We start from the raw sequence: 12,153 nt of genomic DNA on the forward strand, positions 1-12,153 counted from the left end.
CTTTTTTGCATAACAAAATTAATAGTGTGGAACAATATTTTCTTTCTCGTTTTTTCTTATTTTCGGTGAGTGAGACCTTTCATCAAACGGTTTGAAGTCCAATTGGAGTTGGAGGTGATCCTCCACCTCCAGTGGACCCGGCCCAAGTGGGTTCTATTTCTGAAGCCCATTCTAAATTCCAAGTACTACCCCCAATCAGAATTTGGGACTTCTCTACTTGAACGGAGTTTCGGAATTTTCCATGAAGGGTTTGATCGGAGTTCTGTAAAATTTTCAGCAAAAGGCTTTCATAAGAAATTGGGGAAATTAAACCCTAAATCTTCTAATGGATCGGCGATTGAATTAAGGGTTTTTTTTTTTTTTCTTGGGTTCTCAGGATTTTAGAGGTTTACTCAGTTTGATTGGACTTTGGAAATTTGGGTAAATTTTCATATCAAGGATTTGTTTAAGCTCGGGAAATGAAACCCTAAGTCGTGAAATGCTGAAGGATATTGGGTTTAATTTCTTCAATATCTTTAGAGTTAGTTCAATTTGGTGAATGCGCATTTGAGGGGTTTTAATCTTCTGCCAAGGACATCTGTGTGAATCAGTTTGTTCAGCCTGCTGATTGTTTTGGATCTTCTGCTAAGGAAGAGACATATTTGTGTGTTTTTAATCGCACCCATGTGGATCAGTTTGTTCATTCTTTCGTTTCATGTATTAAGTTTAATGGATGGACTTCGACACAGCAAGAAAGCCCTCTGTTTTTCATCCCCCCCTGGGAAGAGAACCTGCAGAGACTCCGCACAACAAATCTGTTTGCATCTTCTGGCGTAATGGTAAATGCCTCAGGAGCCCGTGTAGGTTCCTTCACAGTTCACAGTGAAATACCAGTCTTATGTACAAAGAAAGGGTCCTTCATGGAGTCATGTAATCAGCAGGATCTCCTTACAAAGAAGTCCAATTATATTAGGACCAAGAACAAATTGGTTTTGAAAAGGTCCTCAGAAACTACTGTTGAAAAGTCCCGTGAAGATGCTGGTTCTAAAGACTGCAAAAAGGAAATTTCTAAGAACTTAGCTTTGAAGAATGAGAGGAGTGGTTCCAACAGTACAGAAGATGTTCTTAAGAAATCTGAAGATGTTGGCAAGCAAAATGTTTGTGAATCCTGGGCACATGGCAACTGCATGGATGGTGATAAGTGTCAGTCTCTGCATTCCTGGTTTAATGTGGATGGGTTAACAATCTTGGCTCGGCTTCAAGGGCACACAAAGGTAGCACTGTGTTAATTATATAATTTTCCTTTTGTATCATACTTTGTTTTGGAGAGAACATTAAAAAATTGAAAGAATTTTAATATTTTAGAATAAATTATCCAAAATTTTAGTCTGCAATTTCAAAGTTATGATCATGCTTAGTGATATGTATTTGTTCTAGTATTTGAACGTTACAAGGACTTCATATTGTATAAGGAGTTTCAATTCATGTGAAGAGAAGGTTACACTGCTATTACTTGCATATTTGACTTTCAAATTTCCAGTTGACTTAATGCCTGGATTGTGGAATTTATAAGTTTTGAGCAAACTTCTTCCCTTAAGGTGCCTTTTGTAGAAGAGTAAGGTTCAATTGACTTTATCATAGCATCAGAGTTTCAGGGTTTTGGACAATGTTGGGCATTCCCTCCTGTTGTACACGTGTTTAGACAATAATGTCATACGTGAGGGAGCGTGTTAAGAATCCCACATTGCCAAGGTATGCCTGAGTTGTGTAAAGCAAACATTTTCTCTTAAAGTGCATTTTGTGGAAAAGTAATGCTCAATGGACTTTATCATTAACATTTTAATTTGATTGAGAATTTGAGAAAGTCAAAGCCGGTAACAAAATCAAATTTGATTGAGAATTTGAGAAAGTCAATGTTAACATGGAAATTACCTGGCCTCCGGCAAGAAGAATATCATCAATTATTTCCATGGTGTAGACTTGGCAAATCAGTCCATGGAGATTGAATCCGGCACCTAACTCAGTGTTCCATACCTGAAACATCATCAAAAATGCTAAATTGAGCATATATATCGAACGATCATACAAAATATTAACGACAACAATGATAAGAAAATCAAAACAAGAACAAAACAAAACATATTGAGGGTAGAGCTTACCTTCACAACATTTGGCATGCCAATGAACACACTAACACCTTTACTAATGATCAATCCAATATCAGCGCCAAGTTCAATGACACGAGCACACTGTCCTGTATTGCAATCCCAAATCTGAACTGTTCTGTCACTATTGCCTATGAAAATCTGCTTGTTTTTTTTCAGGAAGTGTGATCCCTGTAATAGATTGTTATCTTAAAATTCATTTTTTTGATAAGTGAGAAAGGCTTCTTGGCTCCCTCTCTCTCGTCTCCCTCTCAACCAAAAATCATGAAGTCTCTTCTCTAATAACATCTAGTGAGGGGGGAGAGGCTCTCCTCCCTCCCTCCCCCTCATTCCAGCCATCCCACAAAATAGAACCCAATAAAACCCACAATGACCTACTTATCAAAAAAAAAAAAACTCACAATGACCTAAGCACTCACAACACCTAAAACCCACATGAAACCCAAATCCCAAATAACAGTTTAAGCCCCCATCAAACACCCAAACCTGCCTCGAATGCACTACAATCCGACAAACCCCCCAAAACCCACAAGAAATCCCGAACAACCCTCCCAAAAAAACACCCACAAACCCAAAACTCATGTGATACACTCAAAAACCCGAGCCAACCGAAGCCGAAATAAAAAAGCAAACCCAAAATACAAGGGAAAAACCAAAGCTACAGGAAGAACCGGGAGGAGGAGGGAAGGAGGAGAGCCTCTCCTTCTCCCTCACTAGATGTTATCAGTGAAGAGACCTAAGAGTTTTTGGTTGAGAGGGAGACAAGAGAGAGGGAGCCAAGAAGCTTTTAAGAACTTATCAAAAAATGAATTTTATGATAATAGCCTGTCACAGGGATTGCACATCCTGAAAAAAAAAAAAAAAAAAAAAAAAAAAAAGCTTTTCACAGGCAGTAGTGACAGAACAATTCGGATTTGGGACTGCAATACAAGACAATGTGCTCGTGTCATTGAACTTGGCGCTGATATTGGATTGATCATTAGTGAAAGTGCTTGTGTGTTCATTGGCATGCCAAAGGTTGTGAAGGTAAGCTCTACCCTCAATATGTTTTGCTTTGTTCTTGTTTTGATTTTCTTATCATTGTTGTCGTTAATATTTTGTATGATCATTCGATATGTATGCTCAATTTAGCACTTTTGATGATGTTTCAGGTATGGAACACTGAGTTAGGTGCTGAATTCAATCTCCATGGACTGATTTGCCAAGCCTACGCCATGGAAATAATTGATAATATTCTTTTTGTTGGAGGCAAGTAATTACCATGTTAACATTTTGACTTTCTCGAAATTCACAATCAAATTTGATTTTGTTAGTGGCTTTGACTTGATGTTTTTGAGATTAATTTGTTTAGTTATAAATTTTAGTTCTATTTTGTTGTTTGAGAAACAACGTAGCTCTTGTTATGCAAAGTAATTTCATATATCACCTAAATATCATGATAATGCTCAAAACCTGATTAGATTTTGGAGGTTCAGTCTCTTGGGTGTATTATTTGGAGATAATTGCACCACTAGTCCATGGGGTATGCCATAATTACGAATCACTCCATATGGTTTAAAAAGTTCATGGAAGGTCCTTGTGGTAAACTATAATTACAAATCGATCCCTAAAGTCAAATTCTGTTAAAAAATTTGACAGATTTTGTTAAATGACACGTCAGTGCCATATGAAACCAATAAGATGGCAACACGTGTCCATATGAATAAAAAAAATATCTTTAAAATAAATAAATTCAAAAAAAAAAAAACAAAAACAAAAACAAAAAATGGAAGGGGTGGCTGGGCCAGCGCGCGCCACCCCTAGTGGCCGAGGGTGGCCCTAGACTTTTGTTTTTTCTTTTTTTCTTTTTTTAATTTTAATTTTTTTTAAAAAAAAAGTTTATTTATTTATTTTTTTAATAAATTTATATTTTTTTTTATTAAGATGGACATGTGTCGCCATCTTATTGGTTTGATGTGGTGCTGACGTGGCATTTAATAGAGTCTGTCAAAAATTTTAACAAAATTTGATTCTAGGGATCGATTTGTAATTATAGTTTACCACAAGAACGTCTCATGAACTTTTTAAACCATAGGGAATGATTCGTAATTATGACATACCCCAGGGACCAGTGATGCAATTATCCCTATTATTTATAGTGCTAGACTCATGCAAGATTGACCTTATTCATCATCTCTTACTTTTTACGCTATTCTTCTGCAGAACTTTCATATTTGTATTATTGAATTCTAAAAGGATTCATTATTACTTGTAACCGCATGATGGTGTTATTTTAGCGTGGAAGATCAGTAATGAAACGAATCTCGCTTGGCAACCCGTTACATCTCTTAAAAGACACTCATGCAATGTATTATCTTTAATTGTTAGAGCCAACCGGTTGTATTCAGGTTCAAAGGACCGTACAATAAGAGTAAGTTTGTATGTGATTAAGATAAATACGTGCACCTATATCTTTTTGCTCTCATTAGTAGTGATTTGATGAGACACAGTTGATTTTTATTAAAAATTGAAGTTATTTTGCTTCTTTCTCTTCTCTTATGTTAGCTGCAAAATGAACTACTTTTTAGTTAGGCTGGATGCTTCAAGCATAAAAGTTGGATTTAATTCTAATTGAGTGTTCTTGGTGCTGACCTTTTGTCTTATTTTTGATTAATTGTATGTTATTTGATTACTTTTATCTTCTTTTCAACATAAATTGTGTCTATGCCCTTGTTTATCCTAGGCAATTATGTCATTCCATTATTTTTCAAACTTGAGAAATTGAGACTATCATGATTGTGTTCCTTCACTTGATTAATTGAGTTTCACTTTATTAAACATTTGCAAAATATTTGGATAAAGATACTTGACTTAATTTGATATACGTAGTTGCTTGACTGTTTCTTTTATCACTGATCATATAATCTCTATTTCGTGTTATAGGTTTGGGATCTCAAAACTTTAGTGTGTGTTATGACATTGGATGGTCATGCTGATACTATGACGTCTCTTATCTGTTGGGACCAGTATTTGTTATCTGGTTCTTTGGACCACACAATAAAGGTTTGGGCTATGCGTGAAGGGGGTAACGTGGAAGTAATTCATACACACAATGAAGAGCACGTAAGTTACTTAACTGCCACAATCCTTACATTGCATTTTTACACCCATTTGTTGCTTGGCCCATTTTTTCTTTTGCTCATGGTTTTTTATAGTAGTTGAAGTATGCTAGACCTATTTTGGGCCACATCTTTTCTAGAAAACTTGAAAGTAGTAAATAGTTGAGGAATATGATACTTATGCAGTATGTGTATTGTGGTCATATTTATACAAAAGAACGGTTTTCATTTCCCAATATATGGTTTTAAATGCATGAAAGTTATATTGGATTAGTACTATTCTATATAACGGACCCAAATTCAACTTTTGTGTGTAATAGGGTGTTGTTGCATTCTGCGGGATGGCTAGTGGAAATGGTAAACCAACCTTGTATTGCTCTTGTAATAACAATTCTGAACCTTCCATGACTCGGGAACTCTTTTTTTTTTTGTGATTCCAGTCGTTAATATTTATTATTATTATTGTTGTTGTAGGTTCGATGAAAGGGGCAGACTTTTTGCAAAACAAGAAGTTAAAGCAATTCAAAGCGGGCCAAATGGACTGGGACTCTGTTTTACTAGGGATCAAACTGGTTTGATTACAGTGTGGAAGTGGTTAGCAGAATCCAAGGCATGATGCAGAGAAGACACTACAAAATTAAATGTACATTTGCCTTGTCTTTTTGTTAGTCAAATGTACCCATCATTTGACTGTTGTCATAACCTTTTTATGTTGTATTTATTAGTTATTAGATTAATAAAATAGAAAAGAATGATTCATAGGAGGAATATAATCGAATGAATCGATGGAAAACTGCATGAGTTTTTAACTGCATGAGGTTTTGCACAGAATGATGCATCAAATACTTGAATGCTTTGGAGCACATAAATAAGAGTGTAAAGTTTTGCATTACATCATTGCCTAGACAATATCTTGGGATTAAAGCTTCTCCATTTGCCACGTTTGTCAATATCTTTCCTTCACGATTGCTTTTCTCAACAATCTTACTGCTTGAATTCTTGGCTTTGCATCTGAAACTACTCTTATAACTTCTTTGTTCTATGAATATATGGCTAAATGGGCAGCCAACAATCAACCTACAAAAGTTTATTTAGAATTAATACAATTGTTCACAAATATAATCTCCCAAACAAGTTCCTTAAAATGTACACATTTCATCAAAAGCCATTACCAAGGCATAGTCTTTGGTGTATAAACTGAATTAAAAGAGGTTGTGAAATGGAAGCATAATTCATAGAAATTGAAGCTCCTTATGTCCATATTTTTAACTCTTAACTATTATAAGACCCACTGTTAGATAAGTAGACTTACGTATTGTTTTGAGAACTCAAGTAAAATGCTTTTAAAATCACATGCAAGGAAAAACAAAACCTCAACAAAAAATAAAAAAAAACAAAACCTTAGACAACAGTGACTCTTCTCTAGCCACTTGACAATACAATCTCCATGATAGACATGGGAGAACGGCAGCCGCGTGAGTTCAAGCCCATCCTCAAATTCCTCCTTGCAAATGATGCACATTCTGATCGACCCCAACCCATCTTCAAAGGTTACCTTCTTCAATCGCTCCATCGCAGATCGAGTGGCCGGGATGGGCCTCACCATGGACTCCCTCAAAACCATATCCATCACGTCCTCAGACTCATCATCATCAACCTCCACAAGTAACATCGTTGTGTGTTCAACTGTTACCACGATCGACGATGTTACCGTCTAGGCAGATTGAGAGGCGGTCGCCGATAAAATATCTCGCAATACTGCTTCCTGGTATTCTGCGAGGGCACCTACGTCCGAAAGCAAGGATAACATGCGAGCGCCACCATCGCAAGACAGAGCCGTGTGTTCGGGGACCCATAAGGTTTTTGATCGCATGCGAGATCGCACCTGCGCGATGGACACTGGACGATAGCCATTGCCAATGGATTTCTTGATTTTTAGCCACTCAGTGACACGAAATTAGATGGGAACCTCATTCGGCATGTGTGGGTGCAAGTGCGAGAGAAAGAAGCAAATTGATTGAAACTTTGAGTGATGCTTGTAATATTCTGAAATCTGAAAATCATGTGTTGATGGAAAAAGTTAAGCCTTTGGAAGATAAATTGGGTGAATCAAAGAATCATTTGAAAAAAAATCTCCAATGATAAGCTTGTTAAAATGCTAAATGATAAAAAATGTTCATGTGACAAATCTGACCTAGGGTTTGATAAATTTGTTGCTTCTTCTTCAAATGTTGCATCTACTTCTAGAACTATGTTTGTCAAGCCTAAAATATGTGAGAGTAATACTCAAGTTACTTGTTTAGATAAAGGAAAAAGTGTTTGCTGCCATGATCATGTGAAATATGAATCTGAAATTCCTGTCAAGAAAAAATCTAAGTCTAAGTTCATCCCTACTTGTCATCAGTGTGGTGTCATTGGTCATACTCAACCATATTGGTTTTAGATTCGATCTTAGAAACCTTGGGCTAAAAAGTATGTTCCTATGAAAGACGAACTTGGTATTGAGAATCAATTAAGAGCACTAAGAGAACAAGTCCAAATCATAAGTGAAAAATTAGTTGCTCTATCTAATATGTTGATGAGAAACATACTGTCAGGGTGACTGATAAATGTGATAAGAGCTATTCTAAGGATAAACAAGTGTGGGTTAAAAAGGAAGATCATATATGTTTAGCTGTACATACTACTTTAAATGTGCTTGATACTTGTCTATGATATTTGAATAGTGGATGCTCTAAACATATGTCAGGTGACAAGACTCTCTTTAAGAAGCTCAAAGAAGGCAGAGGTGGAAAGATCACCTATGGGGATAGCAGTCAATCCAAAGTCATCGGAAAAGGCATCATTAAAATCCTTGGGTTCCCAACTTTTCAAGAAGCATTGTATGTAGAAGGACTCAAAACTAATTTTCTAAGCATCAATCAATTCCGTGACAATGATCTTGTGATGTAATTTTCAAAGAAAGAATGCAACATCTTTGATTTTAAGGGTAAATAGTTTATGTGAGGAGTAAAAACAATTGATAATTATTATGGTCTGTCTGGTCTTTCTTCAAATTCATAAATCACCTGCAACAAGGCTACTGTTGATAATGGTAAGCTATGGCATCAGTGTTTGGGACATTTGAACTACAATGATTTGGTCAAAATTGCCAACAAATGAGCAATTATGGACTTGCCTAAGATAGACATAGTTGAGAAAGGAATTTGTAGACCATGCCAGTTAGGGAAGCAAACTCGTGCCTCACACAATAAGACTTCAGGTATTCTTACTTCTAGAAACCTAGAACTCTTCCATATGGATCTCATGGGTCTCACAAGAAAACTAGTTTGGGTGGAAAGAAATATGTCTTTAGTCATTGTTGATGACTATTCTTGAATTACTTGGGTTCTACTTCTTAGAGAAAAATCATAAGCATTTGATCAAGCTCAAAGTTTGTTCAAGAAAATTCAAAATGAACAAAAATGTTCTATCATGAGAATCCGCAGTGATCATGGGAGAGAATTTGAAAATTCTAGCTTTGAGGATTTTTGTAACCAGCACGGTATAAAACAAGAATTTTCCTCTCCAATTACTCCACAACAAAATGGCATAGTTGAACAGAAAAATCGAGTGATCCAGGAGATGGCTTGTGTTATGATACATGCCAAGAACATAGCACTACAGTTTTAGGGAGAAGCGGTTAATACTGTGTGCCACATCATCAATCGAGTCTACTTAAGGCCTGAGACTGACAAGACTCTATATGAATTATGACGATGAAAGAAACCTACAGTTAAGTATTTTCGAGTATTCTGAAGCACATGTTATATTCTACAAGACCAAGAAACCATAGGTAAGTTTGAAGCCAAAAGTGATGAAGGGATCTTCCTTGACTACTCAACTACCAGCCTTACCTATAGAGTCTTCAACAAAAGGACTAACACCATAATGGAATCAATAAATGTTGTGATTGATGATGGATCATCTGGTACATCTAGTGAAGGGGGACCACATCAGTCATAATGAAGAATCCTTGGATCAACCAAGTGTTGCCACATCTCAAGTCAAGCTTCTTACTCTGCCTCACGTAGAGCATTCCACTCCACCTCAAGACGAGTTTTCTATTTTAAATCAAGCCAAGAAATTTATCTCATCTCAAGATGAGCTATTTATTGTAAATCTTCCTAAAGAACCTTCATCACGTGTCAAACTGAATCATCATCAAAAGCATATTCTATGAGATGTTAATAAAGGCATTCGACTGAGAAATAAAGTGGTAAATCAGGTGTCTTATTCCTGCTATCTCTCTCCAAGAGAGTAGAAGAAGCTATACAAGATGAAGCTGGATCACAACTATGCATGAAGAATTACATCAGTTTACTTTGAATGATGTATGGTCTCTTATCCCTCGTCATCATGATCATAACATCATTGGTACCAAATGGATATTCAAAAACAAGTCGGATGAGTATGGCACAGTCGTTCGGAACAAGGCCCGCCTAGTTGCTCAAGGGTATACACAGATAGAGGGCATGGACTTTTATGGCTCGTCTAGAGTCCATCCAAATCTTGATATCCATAGCATGTCATCACGGCTTCAAACTTTATCAAATGGATGTAAAAATTGCTTTATTGAATGGTATACTTCAAGAAGAAGTATATGTAGAACAGCCCAAAGGGTTCCAAGATCCTCATCACCCCTAACATGTTTACAAACTTAAAAAAGCTCTGTATGGCCTCAAGCAAGCCCCAAGAACATGGTATGAGTGACTTACGACTTATCTCTTGGCACAAGGTTTTACAAGAGGCCATTGTGACAAAACTTTATTCATTCAGAGCTAAGGTGAGCACAAGCTTATTGCCCAAATTTATGTCGATGATTTCATATTTGGTGGCATGGTTGATTCTCAAGCTCACAAATTTTATAATGACATGATGCAAGAATTTGAAATGAGTATGATTGGTGAGTTAAACTATTTTCTGGGTCTTCAAGTGAAACAATCTCATGATGATATCTTTATATCTCAATCCAAGTATGCAAAAGACTTGGTCAAGCGGTTCGGTCTAGATGGAAAAAGTCATGCTCGAACTCCCATGAGCACAAGTGTCAAAATTAGTGTAGATCTCACAGGGAAAAATGTTGACTCCACTCTTTATCGGGGTATGATTGGGAGCCTTCTTTATCTCATTGCTAGTAGGCCTGACATTGCTTTTAGTGTAGTTGCTTGTGCTCAATTTTAGTCTAATCCCAAGGAGTCCCAACTTACTTCTATCAAACGAGTCATCAGTTATGTCAATGACATTGTCACATATAGTCTTTAGTACTCGCGAGACACAAATCTTGTTCTTGTAGGTTATTCTGATGCTGACTGGGTTGGTAATGAGGATGATAGAAAAAGCACGTCAAGCGGCTGCTTTTATGTTGGCACAAATTTGGTTGCATGGCTAAGTCAAAAACAGTATTCTATTTCTCTATCCACTGCTGAAGCTGAATACATAGCTACTGGAAGCTGCTGCACTCAATTGCTCTGGATGAAACAACTCTTATCTAACTATGGTTTTGCATAGGGTACCATGGTTGTTCACTGTGACAACACAAGTGCCATAAAAATATTTCTAAGAATCCTGTTCAACATTCTCGCACCAAGCACATTGACATCCAACATCATTTTATTCGTGATTTAGTTGAATCCCAGGTAGTCGCTTTAACTTTTGTGTCCACTAACAATCAATTGGCTGACCTCCTTACCAAACCTCTCGATGGATGCAGGTTTGAATTCCTTAGGAAAGCTATTGGTGTTTGTGACATGTCCTAAACATGTCCCACCACATGCTAGGAGTGGATTCACTTGTGTCACTCAGTCTCATTCTCTAGCATTTATCTTTTTTCTTCTCTGCATTGTTTTTTTTCTTAATCTTCTAGTGTTTGTGGGCAAATTTTCTTTTATAGTTTTAAAAAAAATAGGGTGCAGAATGTTTATCTCTCTCTCTCTGACAGTTTATCATTATTTCATGTATTATTCATGTTTACTCAGTCATTGTGCTTCTTGGAATATCTTTAAATATACATGAGATGATTTTTTATTTATTTATTTATTTATTTTTTTGTCTTCATTGTTTTTCTGCCACATCTGAAGCATTTTGTCTCCTTCCTCTCATGCTTTTCTTTTGTGCACTTTAAAAGCTTCCATTAAGTTTGTCATATTTTTCCTCTGGTTTCATATAAGTAATCTTATGAAGGAAATTTCCTAGTGTTTTAGTCAAATTGACCAACTCATTAGTTGAATCTAAAGCCTAAAAATTATGACATTCACTCTAGAATACAACACCAATATTGCAAGCACTTGTTTTTAAGAAAAATATGGATAAAAAGTTTCACTGCCGAATATGGTCTTAAGTTTGTCCTTAAAGAAATAGTTAGTGACCAAATCATTGCAGAAACAGACGGTCACTAACAGACTAAGTAAAGAATGTGATGTGTCTTAGGGAGAGTGTACTGGATGAAGGTGACTAGGCTCTAGTAAGATACGGTTTGACTTTTGACTTGATATGTTTCTTGATTTCTCTTACAAAGGCTTTCAGTTGTTCATACCTTTAAATTGGTGTTCATGTTTTTTCTTTTTTTTTTTTCTTTTTTTTTGGGTTAGCTTTCACACACCACACGCATAGCATGAGTTGAGTGGAACTTTTTGCTTTCATTTTTCACAGACCGACTTTGTTCATATCCCATTGATTCTCATGTATATTATTGGATATTTTGTCTTGCTATTTAACTGATTTCTCAGTATTTCATATATGAGTGTTTGATTCTATCATTGAAGAGCTACTTTGTATGCCCACAATTTCTTTTGGTGGTGTGGTGTTCTGAATAGCTACTTGCTGTGTCCGGACGGGTTGGGTCTGCAGGTCCCCTCGAGTAACCCTGTCTG

General features: G+C 36.4%; 2 protein-coding genes across 2 annotated transcripts; both read left to right on the plus strand.

Annotated features, from left to right (window-relative positions):
- The first annotated feature begins 26 nt into the window (after positions 1–26).
- LOC133868252 (zinc finger CCCH domain-containing protein 63-like) lies at positions 27–5,971 on the plus strand. The gene is made up of 3 exons (XM_062305069.1): positions 27–1,253; positions 5,067–5,246; positions 5,563–5,971. The coding sequence occupies exons 1-3, from the start codon at positions 816–818 to the stop codon at positions 5,674–5,676; spliced, it is 732 nt and encodes a 243-aa protein (XP_062161053.1). The 5' UTR covers positions 27–815; the 3' UTR covers positions 5,677–5,971.
- Positions 5,972–10,120: 4,149 nt separating this feature from the next.
- LOC133869018 (uncharacterized mitochondrial protein AtMg00810-like) lies at positions 10,121–10,792 on the plus strand. Its single transcript, XM_062305999.1, has 2 exons — positions 10,121–10,451; positions 10,578–10,792. Exons 1-2 carry the CDS (start codon positions 10,121–10,123, stop codon positions 10,790–10,792), a joined length of 546 nt encoding a protein of 181 aa, XP_062161983.1.
- The last annotated feature ends 1,361 nt before the right edge of the window (positions 10,793–12,153 follow it).

The sequence above is a fragment of the Alnus glutinosa genome, chromosome 5 (genome assembly GCF_958979055.1).
Source record: "Alnus glutinosa chromosome 5, dhAlnGlut1.1, whole genome shotgun sequence".
NCBI lineage: Eukaryota > Viridiplantae > Streptophyta > Magnoliopsida > Fagales > Betulaceae > Alnus > Alnus glutinosa.